The sequence below is a fragment of the Hyaena hyaena genome, unplaced genomic scaffold (genome assembly GCF_003009895.1).
Source record: "Hyaena hyaena isolate Hyena2069 unplaced genomic scaffold, ASM300989v1 scaffold_1123, whole genome shotgun sequence".
Classification (NCBI taxonomy): Eukaryota; Metazoa; Chordata; class Mammalia; order Carnivora; family Hyaenidae; genus Hyaena; species Hyaena hyaena.
Window position 1 is genome coordinate 531323 of NW_024081756.1, and position 22195 is coordinate 553517.

The 22195-nt window shown below is 39.7% G+C and overlaps 1 protein-coding gene across 4 annotated transcripts; it reads left to right on the plus strand.

Annotated features, from left to right (window-relative positions):
• Positions 1-45: 45 nt before the first annotated feature.
• On the plus strand, positions 46-20848 carry PRKRA (protein activator of interferon induced protein kinase EIF2AK2). 4 transcript variants are annotated; one of them, XM_039222383.1, is made up of 8 exons: positions 47-286; positions 840-1009; positions 4568-4649; positions 6761-6839; positions 7889-8006; positions 9463-9557; positions 16654-16828; positions 19806-20160. In XM_039222383.1, the coding sequence occupies exons 1-8, from the start codon at positions 222-224 to the stop codon at positions 19889-19891; spliced, it is 870 nt and encodes a 289-aa protein (XP_039078314.1). In that variant the 5' UTR covers positions 47-221; the 3' UTR covers positions 19892-20160. The 4 variants fall into 4 exon arrangements, with proteins under 4 accessions (XP_039078315.1, XP_039078314.1, XP_039078313.1 ...); XM_039222382.1 differs by lacking the exon at positions 19806-20160 and adding an exon at positions 20177-20848 and having other exon boundaries at positions 52-286; XM_039222384.1 differs by lacking the exons at positions 16654-16828; positions 19806-20160 and adding an exon at positions 20177-20270 and having other exon boundaries at positions 46-286.
• Positions 20849-22195: the final 1347 nt, after the last annotated feature.

The window sequence follows — 22195 nt, forward strand, 5'->3', positions numbered from 1 at the left end:
ACCCGCAGCCCCGGCAGCGAGGGGGCGTGGCCGGCACTGCTGCACCGAGGCTCCGCCTTCGCCCGTCCCCTTCGCAAGAGGGACGCAAGCCGGGAACTAGGAGTCGGAGGAGGCGGCGGCGGCACCGCTGGAGCGCTCCTCTCGGGGATCGGCTGACCCGGGGAGCGAGGACGTCGCTCCGCACCGCTCTTCCGCCAGCCGCCAGACCGTCCCTTCTCGCTATGTCCCAGAGCAGGCATCGCGCTGCGGCCCCGCCGCTGGAGCGCGAGGACAGCGGGACCTTCAGGTCAGCGCCGGAACAGTCGGGGCCGAGCCGGGCAGGGCCGGGAGTGGTGGGCACAAGAGGCGGGGCGGGAGAGCCCGCTTTCCAGCGGCATTCTGGGTAGAGCCCCCTCCCGGCGCTCTCGCCCCCGCGGCTGCGGGCGGACCGGCGGGCACTCGGCTCCGCCCTCTCGGCGGCGTGCGGGCCGGGGTCTGCGGCCTGGCCCCGCCCCTCTTGCGGCCTCGGTGTACGCGCGGCCGCCAGCCAGGAGAGGGTTTATGCGAAATTGGTCCTCAGGGGTTTATGCGGGATGGGTCCTCAGAGGTAGCAACCCCCGAGACCCCAGCGAATCCCCCCTACCCGCTCTCAAGTTCTCTCCCTAAAGCCCCTTTCACCCTGCCGGTTGCCCGCCACTGCGGGGCTGGGAGACTGGTGCGCTTCGCCATCGCTGGTGCTGGCCGCAGGGGAGCTTCGGCGCCTCCCGCATCACTGTTGGTAGCAGTCAAACTGGCCTCTGTATGCTTCTGCTTCCCTCCCCGCTTTGGCATGCGAAGCACACCTTTTCTGGTTTTTGCAGTTTGGGGAAGATGATTACAGCTAAGCCAGGGAAAACACCGATTCAGGTATTACACGAATACGGCATGAAGACCAAGAACATCCCGGTTTATGAATGTGAAAGATCCGATGTGCAAATACACGTACCCACTTTCACCTTCAGAGTAACCGTTGGTGACATAACCTGCACAGGTCTGTATGCTCACTTAACCCCGATGACCATGTGGGCTGGCCGGCAAGGCTTGGTATTGCTTTTCAGTTCGGAAAAGTGCCCTTTTAAAACCAGGGACAGCTGTGAGGAGCAGGCTCTTGAAACAGACCTCTCATCTCAGGTCATGGAGACTTTCCAACTTCATCTGATTCTCTCCCTCATCTTCTCCTTTCCAGATACCAAGAAAAGCTCAGAAACATGCCTTGGGATCCTCCTAGGGTTCTTCCAAGAATTAGGGAGAAGGAGGAAGGGTTCTTGGAGCAACCGTAGCTGGGTCAGTAGGTGCTGACAAGTTTCATAGTTTATAGCAGATGCCAGGAGACATCCCAAAATATTCTGAGCCTCTCCTCTCTTTGTTCATAATGTCCATCTGCATTTTAGCCCCGTTGTCCCACACTTGATTCTGTATCCAAGCAAAATGAGGACAGAGGACTCAAATGGCGTATTTCGTCGCACCTTCTAGTTACTGACTCTGTACAGGTTTTAGTAAGATGTCATCTCCCTTTTTTTTTAATTAATATTTATTTTATTTTTGAGAAAGAGAGCACGCACAGGGGAGAGGCAGAGAGAAAGGGAGACACGGAATCTGAAGTAGGCTCCAGGCTCTGAGCTGTCAGCACAGAGCCTGATGTGCCCCCAGTGTGGAGCTCAAACCCAGGAACCAAAAGATCACAACCTGAGCCAACGTAGGAAGCTTAACCAATTGAGTCACCCAGGCACCCCTCATCTCCCTCTGTATACTTGAGGAAACAGGTTCAGAGAGATTATCAGTAACATGCCCAAAGTCACACAGCAATGAAGTTTCAGAGTTCAGACTCCCCTTATTACGGTCTCTGAGCTTGAGCAAATGATGACTGAAGTTGCCCATTTGTAAATGTAGGCATTCTATGTATCTATTTAATTGCAAACACAAAAAATATTGAATACTAAATTTAATTTGGAAGAATGCCAAGAAAACAATTCCACAGGAAGGCTAGAGTTGCACCATCTGGTAAACTAAAGGCATCATTTGCTTAGGTCCCTGAAAATCTGGAATCCACTATTTTCCTTGAAACCACTTTAAGAAAATTTTGAGGCTTTTTTTGTCTATATAAGACAGGTGGATTATACATTCTAGCTAGAAGTTTCCTCATCATGAACCATACAGTCATCACATTCCTCCTATAGAAGATCTATTTTAAATATTCAGTGAAAATTTTAAGAAATGGTCTTTTTCCCTTTAAGGTGTTTTATTTTATTTTTTTTTTTTTTAATGTTTTTTTTTTATTTATTTCTAGGAGAGAGATAGAGACAGCATGAGCAGGGGAGGGTCAGAGAGAGAGGGAGTCACAGACTGAAACAGGCTCCAGGCTCTGAGCTGGCAGTCAGCACAGAGCCCGACGCGGGGCTCGAACCCACGAACCGCGAGATCATGACCCAAGCGAAAGTCGGACGCTTAACCGACTAAGCCACCCAGGCGCCCCTCTTTAAGGTGTTTTAGAACAGAGATTAATAACCTATGGCAACCAAACATTCTGTGTAGGTCCCCTACTCTCCCCACACTGCCCTGTGTTCCTGTGCAAGTTTATGTGCCTCCACAGCTTCTAATGCTATCTAAAGGCTGATAATTCTGGAATCTCTGTCTTCAGCCCAGCTCCAGTTAGAGAACAGTCTATCCACCTGTGCTTGCTGGGCATCTTCACTTGGATGACCCAAAGGCACCTGTTTCTTATTGTCCCAGACTGAATCCATCTCGTTTCCCTCAGATCTGTTCCCCTTCCATTCCCTAGCTCAGTAAAGGCACCACCATCACCTCTTTGCTCATAGTAGGAGCTGGGTTTCATTTTCTTGACTCCCTCCCGCCCCTCTTCTCTTGCCCATTCTTCCACTAAGTCTTACTTCCTAAGCATCTCTGGCGCCGGCCTGCTTCCCTTCTCTTCCCATTGCTCTTGTCTGGACCACTGTCATCTCGCATTTGGGCCACAGCTGCTGTCTTGCAGCTGCTCTTCTCAGATTCTAGTCTGAGGCTGTCCATTCCTCAGATGACACCGGCATTCAGATCTTTTCATGTCCTTCTTGCTCTTAAAATCCATTCAGTGGTTTGCCCATCATCCTCTGGATAAAGACAGGTTTCTTAATATGACTAACAGCCTTGCTTCTCAAACTGTGATCAGCAGCAACATTAGTATCACCTGGGCACTTGATGCAACTGTTCTAGAATATCAGGGCCCATGCCAGACCTGCTGGATCAGAGTATGCATTTTAACAAAATTCCCAGGCAATTCTTAGGGATATTAAAGTTTGAGAAGCACAGATTTCAGAGACTGTTCTTTGACTTCCCGTCCTACCCTCCAACTCTGTAGCCTTTTATCTCAAACTCATCTCCTTAAGAAGCATTAACCTACCCAACTGATTGGGGCTCTTGAGAACACCGTGCTCTGTGTTATCTCTGAACCTTTGCAGGTGTTCCTTTCTCTGCCTAGAATGCTCTTCCTAACCCCCAGCTCTCTTCACCTTACTAGCTTTTATGTCCTCAATAGTTGTCTCTTCCTGCATGAAAACATTCTGAATCCTTCCCAAGAGTAGAGAAGCTACCCCTTTTGTGTGCTTCCCTTACAGCCTGCATTTAGGCTTGTTGTAACACGTATGACTGTATTTCAGATGCCTCTTTACAGGCAAAATCCTACACCAGCCTGTGTGCTCTTTGAGGGCAGAGATTCTGTTTCGTACTGCATTGTATCCCTCATACCTAGGTTAGTGGATAAAGGCATATGGGTTGTATGTCCTCAGTTGAAATTCATCGCATATCCCCTTTCTTTCTTCCATGCTGGAGAAATGGACCTCAGCACTTCAGTGCCACTTGTGAAGAATTCTCAACACCTAGTTTGAACTCAGAAGGAAAACAATTGAATTTATTATTTAGCAGTTGTGATTTCTTACTGAAATTATGCTTCAATTTCAGTGATTAGTCAGGTCTACCCCCGCCACTCCATTGGCTGCTTAGGTAAGAGATACAGATTATATGAAAGACATATAACATAAACTCTCATCTTCCCTGTATAAACCTTCTCCCACTGTACCCAACATGTATCCAGGACTGCTTAGGCAGACGGGGCTTTCGTCCAGCATAGGATGGATGATTAGAATAAAATTGTGCGCATTTTGCGGTCAAACAGGGTTCATATAAGTAAGTGGCTCTGCTCCCTTGAAGAAAACTTCTTGCCACAGAAGAATTTCCCCTCTCTCTAGGAATAAGGAAAAATAAAACACTAAGTTGTATTTTCATAAAGTGTGGTGTGGCCTACTTTATTACCATTTTATGTAATAAACATGTATAGATTTTTTAAAATATAGGGATTCATAAAATTAAATAGGTAAAATGTTTAAAATCATGGGTTTTTTCATGTATTAGTTTCATGTGGTGAGTATTTTGTTACAGTATGTAATACATGTTTACCATACAAAAGCTGTAGTAACTTTGTGTTGTATTATGCAAACAGCTGTGCAAGCCTCACATTTTCACAGCATATACAGACATTTTTTTCTTAACCTTAATTCAGGTGAAGGTACAAGTAAGAAGCTGGCGAAACATAGAGCTGCCGAGGCTGCCATAAACATTTTGAAAGCCAATGCAAGTATTTGGTGAGCTAAATTTCTTTGTATTCTGCAGCTCAAAAATATCATGGCTGAGGTGAGATTAAAAGTTTGAACATGCTCACAAAAGCAACAAAGTGAATAGTTCTCAGTACTTAGCTCTAAAATCCCATTTCCTTGTGAAAATCTGTCACCATCAAGGACAGCTTTACCCTTAAGAAATTCAATCCACCAATTGACTGCTAAATGAAAGCTTTCTCATGAACTAGGCATTTTTCCCTCTAATGGGAAGCAGCAGTTGAAAACCCCAGGTTTTCTGGTGAGTATCTTACTATGTTAAGACTGATAATTTGTACACTCGAGAAAACAAGGCATGAAGTGGAAAAAGATCAGTGGAAAATAATACTTTTAGGAATTCTAATTTGAAAGGAGACAAAGAGCTCTCCTTTTATTATGGCATGTATAACAAATACAAGAAGATGCTAAGGGGGATGTTAATTCTTGACATGATTTTTCCAAAACGAATTCGTTGTCACTTTAGGTGCTTTTGGAGATTATTGGTCCTGGAGCATCTTGTGTATCATTGGATGATGTCCTTTGGTTTCTGATGGACACGTCCTGGGTGGGGCATGCTGAGCCTTCAGATTCTTCTCTTTACATGCACTCAGTTATTCTTGGAGTTCAGTCTGGTCTGTCTGCTCATAGTTGACAGCAGAGGCCCATGGGAACTTAGGATGAGTTTTTCTCCAGCCTCAAAACTTTTGCTATAGCATGTACCTAGGTCCTCATGCAGTGGTCCTCCTGTTTCTAAACCCTCCCAGACCATTTGAGTCGTTTAGAACGAAGCATCCACAAACTTTGGATCTCGCAAAGCAATGCTTGATTCTTTGGGGTCATACATTATACTTGATTTATGCTGGCTTTCTAGACATGCCAGATGGCATGGCAAGTATTGGATTCTCCCCTCGCTGGTGATGACCATGCTATTTCTGTGCAGCCCAAAGGTCAACCCAAAGTGTTGAGTATATTTGTAGAAATGAGCGTACGGAGTGTCCTTTCTGCACATGGGCACTTCGCTTTGTCAGCAAAAAAGGCTAACAAACTTTACTATATATTTGTGCTTCTTGACAGATAAGATGGGAATTACTAAGCTGTAATCAGGCCTAAAGTGGCCTGATTTAATACAGAGACTTTCTCACTTCTCCATCACAATTATTTGGGTAGCTTCGGCGTGCAGCATTGTAAGTGAATATTCGTATCTCATCAGCCTATGAAGTTCTGGCAGGTGGAAAAGAAACTTGAAGAAGGGCCAGTAACTGAACCTCTTTTGTTATGGAAGAAATGACTCTTCAATCATGCAGGTGGTAGTAACCTTGAATGCAACTTTATTCAGTGTTAGACCGTCATCACCCAACTTAACTGGTAATTTTAAACTAGTTATAAGAGATTGTTCTCTTTTTCCCTAATCACAGTCCCCACATGCTGGAACCAGATTCATGCAGGCCATCTATTTTATGCAGGATATATGTAAATCTTAGGAGGATTATTCTAGCATGGAGCAGATGATATATCAAACAGATCTTTCTTCCATAATTCTATGAGAGGGAAAAAACAACTTTCTGACTTGTATCATTCACATTACCAGGCTAAATTTCCTGACGAATTGTTAGTCTTCCCTTTTTGTGGTTATAACAGTAGTATGCTTTATTTAAATACATTTTTATCGAGCACCTATTATATGCAAAGCACAACAAGGCTTATGAAGGTAAGTAATACATAGGACGTACCAGCAAGAATTTGACATCCTGGCCACAGGAGAGGTGTGGTGAGGGATGGACAAATTACATGTAGTAAGAGAGTATAATTTATGGTAAAATAATTTGCCTAAGAAAGGGTCAACCCAAATGTTAATAACAGTTCTAAGGAGGGAGAGATTGTTTCATTGGAGTAACAGTTTCTTAGAGGTTTCTTAGAGGAAGTGGCATTTGAGATATACCTCAGATAATGGATAGATCATATTCTCATTCAGGTGGGAAAGAAAGGCATTCCATGGAGAAGCAAAAGCAAAGGCATAGAGGATTAAATAGGAAATTCTTGTCATTTATTTAATAGTTTGGGGAAAAGTATTTTGTTTTATAACACTTTAAAAAAATGTTTAGCTTTGCAGTTCCTGACCCCTTAATGCCTGACCCTTCTAAGCAACCAAAGAACCAGCTTAATCCTATTGGTTCATTACAGGTACGTCGCACAGTTTTTCCTTACTTAACATTTTGTCTATTGAAGAAAGAGGTCATATATTGATAATATCACAAGGGCTGCACTAAGGAGTAAATATAATAAAGATAAGACGGTATAATATTTTGTTTTCCCAGTTGTGATCATTAGATATTACAGCACTAACTTGAAATGATTTTCCTATTTATTTACGTTTTGGATTTTCTTCCATATACAGTATCTGCCTTTGGTTTGTGGAATTCTCATTTGAGATCAACAGGACCTCAGTGCACATGGGTAGAGTGTTTTATACTTTAAGAATATTTCTTGCCACTCTTGTGACAAACCTCTTTCTACTTCTGTTAAGAACAGAAGACTTTATAAAGAACCCAAATCGGGTAGCCTAACTCAAGAAAGGGGAAGTAGTCTATTTGCTTATTCTACAAAACAAACAAAAAACAAAAAAACCTCAGCTTTGAATTTCTGCATGCTGAATATCCTTCTTGCAGATTATCCATGTGCTCTGTTGGACAACTCCCCTCCCTGTTACCCAGTCAGTCCTTTGGTCTGAGTTTTTCCTTAGTGTTCTCCCCCGATCTTTCCCCAGCTTTGCCCAAGTCTGTCTGTTTGCCGCCTCTGCTCATCTTGCTGTTGTTGCAATGTAGTAGTTAGCTAGCTGTGGGCAGGAAGTCTATAACTAGGAGGGAGAGGCCTTAGGAACTGCCTGACAGTGAGACCTGTAGATGTCCTCAGTGATGTTCCCCGAGAGGGCCATAGTAGCTCCTCTTTCTCTGTGAGCTCTTTGATATTTGCTCACTATGGCTTAATGGAAGAGTACCATTCCTATCCTAGCGGTAAACTGCTTCAGTTTTGGTATTGTGGGCTTGCAATATATAAAATTCAGGAGTATTTATGGGGATGTAGGGTCTTCCCCCGTTTTTTCATTGCAGAATATCATTATTCCTTTCAAACGTAGAAATAGAAATGGGATCAAAATCATGAAAGAATATCGTTTATATGATTGAGCCATTGCATAGAAAATTTACTACTAAAGCCTCATCTCAACTTTCCAGGAATTGGCTATTCATCACGGCTGGAGACTTCCTGAATATACCCTTTCCCAAGAGGGAGGACCTGCTCACAAGAGAGAATATACCACAATTTGCAGGCTAGAGTCATTTATGGAAACTGGTAGTTACTTCTTTTTACTCTTACAACTGAAGACATTTAAAATATTTTCACATGATGAATGACCATAGAAATTTCTGTTGTGATTTCCTTGCAAATATTTCTGTGGGGAAAAAATTGATACACTCTTGTTCTACTTTCTCTTTCTGCAACTGAACTTATGTATAAATATTTGACTTAAGAATTCTTATACTTCTTTTAAAACGTTTTTTTACACTTACTTATTTTTGAGAGGGGGGAGGGGCAGAGAGAGAGGGAGACACAGAATCCAAAGCAGGCTCCAGGCCCGGAGCTGTCAGCACAGAGCTTGACGCAGGGCTCAAACTCATGAAATATGAGATCATGACCTGAGCCAAAGTCGGGCACTCAACCGACTGAGCCACCCAGGCGCCCCAGAATTCTTATACTTTTTAATTTGATATTTTTTAAGAATCATGGATGATCTTGTTAATGGAAAGTAGCAAATAATTGACTCTTTACACAGTCTGCACTGATGTGTTAGTGACTTAAAAATCACTTTAGAAAAAAGCAATAGTGAATCTCTTAGGAGTTTCAACAACCATTGTCAAAGATTGGAGGACTAGAAGGTCACATTTGAAGACAAGACAATAAGAGGCTAGGTGGCAAAAAATAACGTGAGAGTAGAAAATATCCTTTTGAATGGTAGCAATTTCCATGTTGTAAAGGCCAGAAATTACAAGGAAAAAGTCACTTAATAGAGTACTAAGGAAGGTTTCTATTTTCACTTCTCCAGCATGTTTCTATCATTCTTAAAATGGTATGAAATGGAATATGAAATGGCTAGATAGTTTCAAGTAATAAACAACTGTTTGCCCTTGAGTGGCAATGTGGACCAATGCAGAAAGCACTGGACCAGAAGTGGAAACTTCTCCCATTCTTGATGCAGTCCTTGGTGTGCAAAGGTAGACCAATCACTTAATCCCTCTGGGCCTCAGTTTTTAAATCTATAAAACAAAAACATGGAAGTAGGTGATACTTACGATGTCTTTCAACTACAGTTATCTCCTAAGCCCTTTTTATTCATGTTAAAGAAATTCCACATAGCTCTCAGTGTATAGAAGATTGTAAGCAAGAAGTAGGCATCAAGAGATAACAGTTGTAATTCGAATGTGCTTTGATCAATTTGAATGCTTGGTCAGAATTAAACCAAATGGGAGTCATTGAAGCAAGGCATAGGGAAATAGAGCCATTACAAACAGAAAGTATAACTATTAAAAGGCAAAGTTTATTAAAGATAAATTGCCAAAGAAGTGCCTTCAGAAATGTAAGAGTTAACAGTTGTATGAACTACAACAAGCAAAGAGGGCAGGTCAGCAAAATAATAGTGTGTAAAAGTCATGAAATTGTTCTGATCAAAAATAATACTTTATACATCTGATTATTCTCTTTGGACATTAATTTCTTTTCTAAACCTACCTTTTTTTTTTTAATTATATAGGAAAGGGGGCATCCAAAAAACAAGCCAAGAGAAATGCTGCTGAGAAGTTTCTTGCCAAATTCAGTAATATTTCTCCGGAGAACCACATTTCTTTAGTGAGTAATGATCAAGACACCCATAATGTCAATGTGATTAAGCATCTCTTAAAGGAAATTTCCCTAGATTCCTTCTTGTATAGACACTTCAGAGTTGCAGTTTATAAAAATCTCTTCACTGTTCAGTTCTACACCACCCCAGTTTTAGCATTCATAGGGTGACTAGGTAAGAGGGCTTAGGAGACAACAATTAAATTCAAAATCATATGATAGAATCTAAAATGATAGACCACTAATGCCATTTTTGCCTTCAGATTGACAATGCATTCCCATCCCTTTGTTCATTCATTCATTTATCCACTCAGCAAACATTTAGTGAGCTCATACTGTGTGCCCAACTTTGTGTCACATACTGTGCATACTGTGAATAAGACGGTTTCTGCCCCTAGGGAGTTTGTAGCCTACTGTAAAAGACTCCAACATACTGGTCCATAGAGAGGGTGCTCAGGAACACAGGAGAAGGATCCAGCCCAGACTAGGGGTTTCAGGAAGACTTCTTGGAGGAGGTAATATCTAAACCAAGACCTATAGGATGAGAACAGGGGAAAAGAAGCCCAAAGAAGGGAGGGTGGGGGGTGGGAAAGGCACGTACAGAGACCTAGCAGTAAAACATTATATGTCATCTGGGAACCGTACCTAGTTTGGTGTGGATAGAGTGTAGGTTTGGAGGAGGGTGTCTCAAACAATGAGGCCAGAAAGGCAAGGAAGGATTAAATCTAGAAGGGACTACTATAGTAAAGAGGTGAAATTTTACCCTAAGAGTAGAGCAAAGTTGATAAAGAATTTTAACCTGGGAAGGACAGGATTAGAAGGGGAATCGCTGGCTGCTCTGTGGTGAGTGAATGAGTCTTAGAGACATGCTAGAATCTTGTTACAGAAAATGAATGAGAAACAATGGTGGCTTCTGCTAAGCTGGTGGCAGTTGAAATGGTCAGTGTAAAAATTATTTTGAAAACTGAAGTGAATGGGGCCTGGTAACTGGGTGTGGGGAGTAAGGAAAAAGGAGAAAATAAATGTTTTCAGATTGGCAACTGAGGAGATGGTGGCATCATTTAATAATATGGGGAACACACAAGGTGAATGGGATTTGAGGGGGAAAAGATAGTAAGCTAAATGCAGAATATATTGAATCTGAAGTGTTTGTAGAATATGTTAAGTAAAGATAGTAGGCAGTTGAGCAAACAAATATAGAGCTTAAGAGGTTAGGCTACACGTGACCTATTACTTGAGATTCTGATATTCAGAGATAGGTACATCTTGTGGTACATTATTAGAGCGTTTTTAGGTGGAGAATGAAGTGCAGATTATAGCAGTGCCAAGTTTTTGATAAAATAAGGGCTCATTCTTGGAGGAAAAAAGTCAAAGACGTACACAAATTAATGTAATTTTGGTTTTACATTTTTAATAGAAAAACATAAAACATTGCACTCACTTCTTTTAAAATTGGGTCAGAGATGATACCAGCACCACAAAGCACAGATTGGTTTATAGGTGAATTTTGTTAAATCTTCAAGGAAGAGATAACTTCCATTGCTATTTAAACTTTCCCAGGCAGTACATCTATAACATAGGGGAAACTTCTAAATTTGTTTTTCAAAAACAACACTAACACCTGACAATAGCAAATCCTAATGGAAAAACTTATGGATTAATCTCCCTTATAGAGAAAAACCTTAATATATTCAGTGGAACAACAAAAGAATAATATCCCAAGACAAGTTGGGTTTATTTCAGGAATGCAAGGATATATTTAAAGGTAGGTAAACCTGTTACTATAATTAATCACATTAACAGGTCAGATAAAAACAATCTTCTCAACGAGTGCCAAAAAGATACTTTACAATCATTGATAAACACAATTAAAATATCCCTGTTGTGAATCAAAATATATAACCCTCCAAAAAAAAAAATCAAAATCAGTTACTTGTTTACTTATTACATCCCTTCCCATTAATTTCAGAAATAAGACAAGGATATCCACTAACGCCATTTTTTTAACCTTGTTCTAGAAATACAAATCAATATAATTAGATAAGAGAAAACAATAAGAAGTTGAAAATCAAAAAAGAGGAGATAAAAATGATCATTAACTGCAAATATGATTTTTTTCCTATAAAATCCTGTAAAAGAAAACCTAGAATAAGAGAATTCATCAAGGTAATTGATCATAAAATTAATATATAAAATCAGTAGCTTTTTCATATTACTTACAGTTATGAAAGTAACCACCAGAATAATTAAAGAGGAAAGTTAAAAAATTGCTTCTGGAAAGGGGACCGAAGGTAGGGATGGAGCAAGGCTCGGGATTGTTGCTTTTATAATTCTGTATTATTTGACTTTTTGTTCCATGTGTGTATTCCTGAACAAAACTTCTGAAGCTTGGTAACATCATTTTATAGCAAAATAGAAATTTATCTTAAAGCATACGTAAAGAAAAATCAATAGTTTATCTATTTAAGATATTAAGAGGTGGAATAAAAACGATCTTATTTTCAACAATAGAAAAGAGGATAATGTATCGGAGAATGAACTTAAAATGAAATGTGCAAGAACCATGTGAAAAAAACTTTAAAACTTTACTGAAGGATTTAACAGAAATTGAATAAATGTAAAGCTATTTCTTTATTATCAGTAGGAAGACTCAATATTGTTAATATAGTACATAAAAAGGTGATGAAGTCTCAAAATCTACCAGAATTTGGGGCACCCAGGTGACTCATCTGACTCTTGATTTTGGCTCAAGTCATGATCTCCCTGTTGATAAGATCAGGCCCTACATCAGGCTCTGTGCTGACAGCATGGAGCCTTCTTGAGATTCTCTGTCTCTCCTTTCTCTGCCCCTCCCGTTTATTCTTTCTCTCAAAATAAATGAAGAAACAAACAAACAACATCTACCAGAATTCATTTTGGATCTCAATATAGCTTTATTGCATTTATCCAGAAAAATGAACTCTCAAAAGAATAGCCAAGAAAACTGAAAAGAAAGAGTGCCGAAGGTGGGACCAGATTTATACTGTAAATCTATAGTGTTAAAACACATACTGGTACAGGAATAGACAGAGGATAAAATAAAGAACCCATGTATAGACAATAATCCATATAAGAGTATAGTATATGATAATAGTGAGATTTCAAATCAATGGGCAAAGAGAATGGAGTATTCAATAAATGATATAGAAGCAACTTAGCCACATTTGCAAAGAGGAGGATAGAGGAAGGTGTATATATCTGTGTGTGTATGTGACATACTTAGGTTGCTCCCTTATTCCTTATATATAAATAAATTTCAGATGGATAAAAAAACATGAACATATGGGGCTCCTGGTTGGCTCAGTCGGTTAAGCGTCCAACTTCGACTCAGGTCATGATCTCAACGGTTCATGGGTTCGAGCCTCGCATCGGGCTCTGTGCTGACAACTAGCTCAGAGCCTGGAGACTGCTTTGGATTCTGTGTCTCCCTCTCTCTTTGACCCTCCCCTGCTCATGCGGTCTCTCTCAGAAATAAACAAACATTAAAAAATTTTTTTTGAAAAAAAATGTGAACATAAGAATTGACAGGCTCTGTGCTGAGAGCTCAGAGCTGATCCTGCTTTAGATTCTGTGTCTCCCTCTCTGTTCCTCTCCTCGCTCGCGCGTGCGCTCTCTCTCTCTCTCTCTCTCAAAACATTAAAAAAAAACTGACCATAAGAATTGAAACCAAATATGAGAAAACTTGGAGGAGCTTTATTTTAAAAAATTCTTAGCATAGGGAAGAACGTTTTAGAACTTAAAACTTTTTTTTAATTTTTTAAATGTTTTATTTATTTCTGAGAGAGAGAGAGAGAGAGAGACTGCGTGAACAGGGGAGGGTCAGAGAGAGAGGGAGATGCAGAATCTGAAACAGGTTCCAGGCTCTGTGCTAGCTGTCAGCAAGATCATGGCCTGAGCCGAAGCTGGACGCTTAACCGACTGAGCCACCCAGGCACCCCGGTAGAACTTAAAACTTATAAGCTATAAAGTAGTGTAAGATTTATAAATTTGACTACACAAAACCTATTATACATCAATAAAATCTGTAAATAAAACCAAGAACAAGAAAGTGAGAAGAAATTATTTTGAACACTGGTCTATAAATGGACGTTTTCTGTACCATGTAAAAAGCTATTACACATCAATAAAAAAAAGATAACCCTGTAGAAGAAATGCAAATGGTTAAAAAAAAAAAAATGATCAGCTTCATTCATGGACATTAAATGAGATACTATTTTCACCTTTTAGATTGACAAAACCTACAGAGTTAAATAGTATCTGCTGTTGGCAAGGGTATTCAAAAATAAGCACCCTCCAAGACTGTTGATGGAGGTATAAATTGGTTTAGAAATAAGTCTGGAAGTATTTATCAAAATTAAAAGCTTACATGTTCTTTGACTCAGTTCTACCTCCAGAAATTATTCTACAGATAAAGTCATCCAAGTGCAAAAGAGTTTTATAACATTGTTAGTAAAAGCAAGAAATCAAATAACCCAAAATCCATAATTGAAGACTGGTAAGATAAACATGGTGCATATATGCTCATTGACATGAGAAAAATGAACAAGATGTAAAAGAGTAGGCTATCATTTTTGTTTAAAAATATTGTGCTTGAATTTAGAACAGTTATAGAAGGATATTGAAGAAATGTTTTCACATTAAGGAACTCTATGGAGGGAAACATAAGTCTTCTGGATAGGGATGGTAAGCAAGGGAGACTATTTTACATTATATATTTGTTCCTATTGCAATTACTATATCAAAAAATTAAAATTTTTAAACGAATTTTAAATTTCCAAACAAGGAATATAAAATTCTATTTAAAGACCCTGAATAGCCAAAGTAATGTTGTTTGCATCACAACTCCAGACTTCATGCTGTACTACAAAGCTGTAATCATCCAGACAGTGCAGTACTGGCACAGTAACGGACACAATCAGCAATGGAACAGAATAGAGAACCCAGAAATGGACCCCTAAATGTATGGCCAGTTAATCTGCAACAAAGGAAAGAGTATCCAATGAAAAAAAGACAAGTCTTTTCAGATAATGTTGGGAAAACTGGGACAGCAACACACAGAAGAATGAAACTAGACTACGTTCTTAATACCATACACAAAACAAATTCAAAATGGATGAAAGACCTACAGGAAGCCATCAGAATCCTAGAGGAGAAAACAGGCAGCAACCTCTTCGACCGTGGCCACAGCAACTTCTTGACGTGTCTCCAGAGACAAGGGAAACAAAAGCAAAAATGAACTACCAGGACCTCATTAAGATGAAAAGCTGCTTCACAGTGAAGGAAATCATCAACAAAACTAAAAGGCAGACTATGGAATGGGAAAAGGTATTTGCAAATGACATATCAGATAAAGGATTAGTATCCAAAATCTGTAAAGAACTTAGCAAACTCAACACCCAGAAACCAATACAGAAGTGGGCAGAAGACATGAATTGACACTTTTCCAGAGAAGACATCCAGATAGCCAACAGACACATGAAAAGATGCTCAACATCCCTCATTATCAGGGAAATACAAGTCAAAACCACAATGAGATACCACCTCACACCAGTCAGAGTGGCTAACATTAACAACTCAGGCAACAACAGATGTTGGCAAGGATGTGGAGGAAGGGGAACACTTTTGCATTGCTGGTGGGAATGCGAACTGATGCAGCCATTTTGGAAAACAGTATGGAGGTTCTTAAAAAAATTAAAAATAGAACTACCCTATGATGCAGCAATAGCACTACTAGCAATTTATCCAAAGGATACAGGAGTGCTAATTCATAGGGACACATGTACCCCAATGTTTATAGCAGCACTTTCAACAAATTATGGAAATTTAGTCAAATTATGGAAAAAGCCTAAATGTCCATCAACTGATGAATGGATAAAGATGTGGTTTATATATACAATGGAATACTACTTGGCAATGAGAAAGAATGAAATCTTGCCATTTGCAGCAACGTGGATGGAACTGGAAGGTATTATCCTATGTGAAAGAAGTCAGTCAGAGAAGGACAGGTATCATATGTTTTCATGTGGAACTTGAGAAACTTAACAGACCATGGGGGAAGGGAAGGGGAAAAAAGTAGTTACAAATGAAGGAGGGAGGCAAACCGTAAGAAACTCTTAAATACAGAGAACAAACTGAGGGTTAATGGGGCTAAGGGGAGTGCAGGGAGGGGAAAATGGGTGATGGGCATTGAGGAGGGCACTTGTTGGGATGAGCACTGAGTGTCGTATGTACGCAATGAATCATGGGAATCTACCCCCAAAACTAAGAGAACACTGTATATATACACTGTGTGTTAGCCAACTTAACAATGTTATATTTATAAATAAAACTTAATAAATAAGACTAAGGATAGCTTGCTCTACTTTGTTTTTGGCATAAGATATGAAAGTAATTTGAGAAAAAACTAATGCGGTAGAAAGGAATGGATAAAAGGGAGAATAAGGAAAAGGGGGGAAGGAGAAGGAAAACAGAAAAACCATAAACTCATTTGGGATCTGGGAAAAGTCTGATAAGAATTTTTGACATCCTTCCATTCATCTGAGTGACTTGTTCTTCTCAAACCTCACTTGCACATTGCACCTTTTCTACAGTTTCTTTGTTTTCTGCTTTACAGCTGTCAGTTACAGTGATTGGTTGGTATTTAATACAGGACATTCTAAAGAACATGGTTTTATATTTTAATTTGTAAATTGCTCCATTAGGCAGATTCAGTTATTTGGAGGTTGGTTTGCACTGCTCTTGAATTTCTTAGACATCTTTTTTTTTAATATCTTATACATTGTAATGTAGTCATCAAAATTTGGCTGAGAGACCTTTGTCCTACACAAAAGTATTTTTAAATACTTCCGGTATATTATTGTATGTGTTTTTTTAACATGGTGGTATTTGTTAAGAGTGTACTTGGTGTTGTCTAGTTTAAACGAGAAGGTTAACCAAATGGTTTCCATTTAAACATGCTCTCTTTATAGAGCATTAAATGTGAGTGCCTGATAAATACTTTTAATTATATTGTAGCATTAGAACTCAGTCTGAGTTAAGAGTCTTAATTTTCATCTCTGTTTTTCAGACAAATGTAGTAGGACATTCTTTAGGATGTACTTGGCATTCCTTGAGGAATTCTCCTGGTGAAAAGATCAACTTATTGAAAAGAAGCCTCCTCAGTATTCCAAATACAGATTATATTCAGCTGCTTAGTGAAATCGCCAAGGAACAAGGTTTTAATATAACATATTTGGATATAGGTATGATTTTTTTCTTTGGCTTACCTCAAAGCCTGTTTCTTTTTCAAATATATTTGAGAAACAAAACCTGTATTATAATTTCTTTCATTGACCAGGGATTATAAATATAAATATATATATAAATTCATAAATATATTTTATTTATAATATGTATTTTATACATTTATATAATTAGAACAGTAATATCATTGATATGTCTGTCCCATTCTTATAAATAATACTATTAGCTAACATCTATACAGTTATAACAGTAAAACTGTAGCTCATGTTTATAGTTTTACTATAGGCCAGGCACTGTTGTGAGGATAGTACATATTTCCACTTAGTGAATTCTCAAACTAATCCAGTGAAGTAGATCTATTAACTTCACATATAAGGAAAGAAAGGCACAGAAAATGTTCAGAAACTTGCCTGAGATGACAGCTTGTTAGTGGTGGAGTCAGATTAAGTGAGGAGTCCCTGCAGATACAGTGTCTATTAAACTAGCCCTGATGGAGAGCTTGACAAATAAAAAGGCACCCACATTTCTAGAACAAGTACCAAGGTTGTGGGGGCCAGACCCCTTCTCTCTACTTTGTCACCTATGCCCATTCAAGGACATCAGTGGGGACAAGTACTTGATAGCTCCATCCCAGCTATCATCTTCTAGATTTCCTCAAGCTCTTAATCATTTAGATAGACAACTGTGGACAGATTAGATAGCAAGTCAGTTTGGATTTTAATTAGCTTTATAAAGCCAGCCTGTGTTTGTGGCATGTGTGCGTGTGCAGTCAGTGTCTTGATTTAACATGTGTAATATGTGAAGAATTTGATATCCTTACTCCATCTCCAGTGGGCTGTGGCATCTAGCTTGAAGAAGCTGCTAGCTGTGGGGTTTAGGTGCTTAAAGGACTTCTGATTGTCTGCTACTTCCCGACTGAATGATCGTCAAGTGCAGTGTTTTAATATACTGAGAATGATGCAGAACCTGGGAATTTAGTACAGACACATTGTCAGAAAAGGTGGCTGATGAGAAACGATTCCTTCAATAAATATTTATTAAGTATCTACACTTTGTTGGGTGTTTAAGATACAGAGATGAATAAGCCATGTTAGAATAGGACTATAGATGGTTTTGAATCTGAAAAAAGAAGGAAACTTAAGATGGCCTTTGAGATTATGAATTAATGATGCCTTTAAAATGAATCTTAACCAGGGCGCCTGGGTGGCTTAGTCGGTTAAGCGTCCGACTGTCGCTTAGGTCATGATCTCGCGGTTTGTGGGTTTGAGCCCCGCGTCGGGCTCTGTGCTGACTGCCAGCTCAGAGCCTGGAGCCTGTTTCAGAGTCTGTGTCTCCCTCTCTCTCTTACCCTCCCCTGCTCACGCGCTCTCTCTCTCCCCTAGAAATAAATTAAAAAAAAAAAAAGAAAGAATCTTAACCGATTTTGAGAACTAAGTTGTTCTTGTAAATATAGAATAGCAATCTAAAAGCCACAGTCAGCTAATTTGGCCTAACTTTTTTTTTTAATTAAAAAAAATTTTTTTAATTAATTTTTCTGAGAGACAGAGCAAGCTGGGGAAGGCAGAGAGAGAGAGGGAGACACAGAAGCAAGCCCCAGGCTCCAAGCTGTCAGCACAGAGCCTGGCACAGGGCTCAAACACACAGACTGTGAGATCAAGACCTGAACCAAAGTCAGATAGACTGAGCCACCCAGGCGCCCCTAATTTGGCCTAACTTCTATTCAGTTACCTTCAAAGGAACCTAGATGTTCTCCAAAAAAGATATGCAAATGGCCAACAAGCATACAATAGCTGTCACTATTATTAGTCATCAGGGAAATGCAAATCAAAGGCACAGAGGTACCAATTCAGACCCACTGGGATAACTATGATGAAGAAAATAGAAGATAACAAAGGTTGGCAAAGATGTAGAGAAATTGTAGCCCTCCTCACTGCTGGTGGGAATGGAAAATGGTTGAGCTGCTGCGAAAACAGGAGTTTTGCTGCTTTTCAAATGAGTTAGCATATGAACTAGCAGTTCAGCTAGGTATATACCCAAAAGAATTATAAACTGGTATTCAAATACGTGTACATACATGTTCATAGTAGTACTGTTCACAGTAGCCAAAAGGTGGAAACAGCCCAAATGCCCGTAAGCAGATGAATGGATAAATCAGTTGTGGGATATACATACAATTAAATATTATTCAGCCACGAAAAGAAATGAAGTTCTGCTACATGCTACAACTTGGATGAACCTCAAAAACATACTAGCTGAAAGAAGCTAGACACAAGAGGGTCATGTTATATGGTACCATTTATATCAAATATCCCGAGTAGGTTAATCCACAGATGGTCGCCGGGAGCTCCCGGAGAGGCAAAATAGGGAGCACCTGTTTGATGTGTCTGGTGTTTCTTCTTGGGGAAATGAAATGATGAGAATGTTGTGTAACTAGTGAGAGGTGGTGGTTGCGCAACACCGTGGATGTACTAAATGCTACTGAATAGTTTACTTTAAAATGGTTAACATTATGTTATGTGAATTTTACCTCAGTTTAAAAGGGAAAAAAAAAGCCTCAATGCCAGCACTAGAAAGCCTCTACACACATGAAATAACCACTGTATCTGGAGGTCTCAGGTTATAGTGACTCTAGCTGAAATAGCATTTAATCATGACCACTTTGAACAAATGGTAACTCACCTGTTTCTACCTCTTTCCCTTGTGTCATCTAACCATCTTTAGTGACAGTGATTCATGTGTTGATGAGAACATTTGTTTCCTGGGTTTAGGTATTTTTAAAACACCCTAACCCATATGCAGTATGGAACTAGACTATCTGCACAGATGTATAGCGAAAGAACATGAAGGCGAAAGAGAAGTCTTGCTCGGAACCTTGTATTTCCTGGCTCAGAGGTCTACTGAAAGTAATTCTAGCCTTGATTGGGAAGAACACAATCTCTCTAGTTCTCTAGCAAATGGTTTTTTTCCTCTCTAAAGTCACTGCGCTCCAATTTGCAAACACTGTTCAACTAGCCACATTAGAATTGCCTTGGGAGCTCTTAGGAGGAAATGCAAGAATCTAGCTACTCCAACCCCAGGCCCTGGGTGTCTGATTGAGCTAGCTGGAGTGAGGCCGAGGCACCTGCATTTCTTTGGAGCTCCCTCAGGTAAGCACAGCTGTGTTTGAGAGCTACTAGAGTTGAGCGATGGTGTTTTGGTGTCTGTTTCTATAAGGATGATAAAGATGAAGAAGCAGAGTCATGTACCATAAGTCTGTAGACGAAGACAATAGTAAAAACTTGTTTTCACAAACAATCTGCTTTCTATCCACTTGGCCTTAACTGTCCCGTTTGAATGTGTCATTACAGAAGAGCTGAGTGCCAATGGACAGTATCAGTGTCTCGCTGAACTATCCACCAGTCCCATCACAGTCTGTCATGGCTCCGGGATCTCCTGCGGCAATGCCCAGAGCGACGCGGCTCACAATGCTTTACAGTATTTAAAGATAATAGCGGAAAGAAAGTAAGCCTGAAGCGACTTAGAAGGGCCCCTGTAGCACATAAGAAGTCCCCCTTTTGCCCCTTCCCAAGTAAAACGTTTACTATGTTTGAGTTTGTGTGTCGTTTCTAAATCTCTTCATAGATTCCATCAACACCCCAGATTTAATGATCTCCTGGTAGTTATTAAGCTCTTTTTAATGGCTTCAACTTTGTATTGGTATATTGTATTTATAAACTTTGTACCATAGGCAGAGTGTAGCGCCCATTTTACAATGCCGTGTACATAGAAGGAAGAAACTGCATGTTGTTGATGATGAAGATGACAAAGACTATAACTACTGTTAGCAACAGTCTTCCTTACTGGTGCTTCACCCCTTCTTTGCGCAAGGCTTTGTAAGGGGAATTCGAAGGAAGCCCCTTAGAACCACAGTGTTGAGGAACGCACGGTCAGGCATCTGTTGAATGTGATTGTTGAATTTCAGGGAACATGATTGGTCTGCTGTGCATTTGAATCCGTGTAATAAAGAGCTGTTGTTATAATGGGTTCTGTTCGTTTTATTAAAGTGATACTGACCTGACTGTGGCCCCTTCTTTTTAGCCGTTCTTGTGAGTGACATAATGTGGATATTCTGCTATTTATCTATCTCTAGTGTACTTCTGAAGGTCAAAGTTGAGGAAAAAAACCTATGGCCTGAGCAAAAATTGACAAATGTATACATGATGAATCACTTCCATATTTTCTCTAAACAAGTGCAACTTTGTCATTTTCTTCAACATAACCATTCATAGAGGAGTTAGCAGTTGAAAAAGCATTAGTAAGATTACAAAAAAAAAAGCTTAGAATTGAATTATAATTCAATTCAGTTACAAGAATGTTTTGAACAAAGCAATGAATGATTGAAAGGTTAAGAGCTAAAGCCTCATGAGCAAATTATAATTTTGCCTCATGTTTCCATATATCATCATCTAACACCTCAAGCTGTCCATCTGCCAGTGCCAGTGGATGGTGCTACTTTTGTAGATTAGATGGAAGTCTCAGGCCTGTTTTCAGAGCTCAGGGAAAGCTTCAGAGAGCAAGAGAGCACTATATGAGAAAGAACACTTAGTTTTGTATTATCAGCTATACATGTCAATCAGATCATGGAATTCTAAGGATCCATTTTTGATGAGGTTAAGGAAGACATAGCCTGGAAACAAAGTTTAGGCATAAACAGGAATGTAAAATAATGACTGAAGAGGGTAAGTTGAGAAAAGATTTCATAAAGCATTGGAAAAAGAAGAGATCTTGGTTTGAGGTGCAGGGAGAAGACTGAAAGGATTATAATTTGGTTCTAAATAGTACTTATGAAATGATGAGGTCTGAGTATAAGGTGCCCAGAAATCCTACTCCTCCTGCTGACTATGTTTGTCCTGCTGCTTTCTGGCTCTGGAGGAAGCATGTGTTTTTAAAGATACTATTCAAATGTCACCTCTTGGGACTTTCTAGGAAGTTAGCTGCACCATCAAGTGATCTTTAATAGCATTTTGTTCACCCTTTTCTTAAGGCTCTTAACCAATCTAATCAGTTTCACCTGTTAACCACATTAGGTAAATTTCCCAAATAGGCTTTGAACAGGCAACGTTGCCATAGCTTCAGTTCTAACATGGCATCAGTTCCAACACATGATAGGCATCAAGTGATAAAGGAATGATGAAGATAGCAATAGCCCAATGGGTTAATACGAATTTAATAAATTATGAACACCAATGTGCCCAGCACTATAACAGGCTTCTGGGATACAGTGTTGACCCACATTACATTATGTAGTAAAGACCCACTCGGGCTCACTGATAGCAAGGGACATGATAGGACCCCAATTAATGGAGGGTACATAGCTATCGTACATA

Excerpts from the sequence above, each read along its gene's own strand:
- PRKRA (XM_039222382.1), top strand. The coding sequence starts at position 222 with ATGTCCCAGAGCAGGCATCGCGCTGCGGCCCCGCCGCTGGAGCGCGAG. Across the intron at positions 1,010-4,567 it reads TGGTGACATAACCTGCACAG|GTGAAGGTACAAGTAAGAAG; the intron begins GTCTGTATGCTC and ends ACCTTAATTCAG. Across the intron at positions 9,558-16,653 it reads CGGAGAACCACATTTCTTTA|ACAAATGTAGTAGGACATTC; the intron begins GTGAGTAATGAT and ends TCTGTTTTTCAG.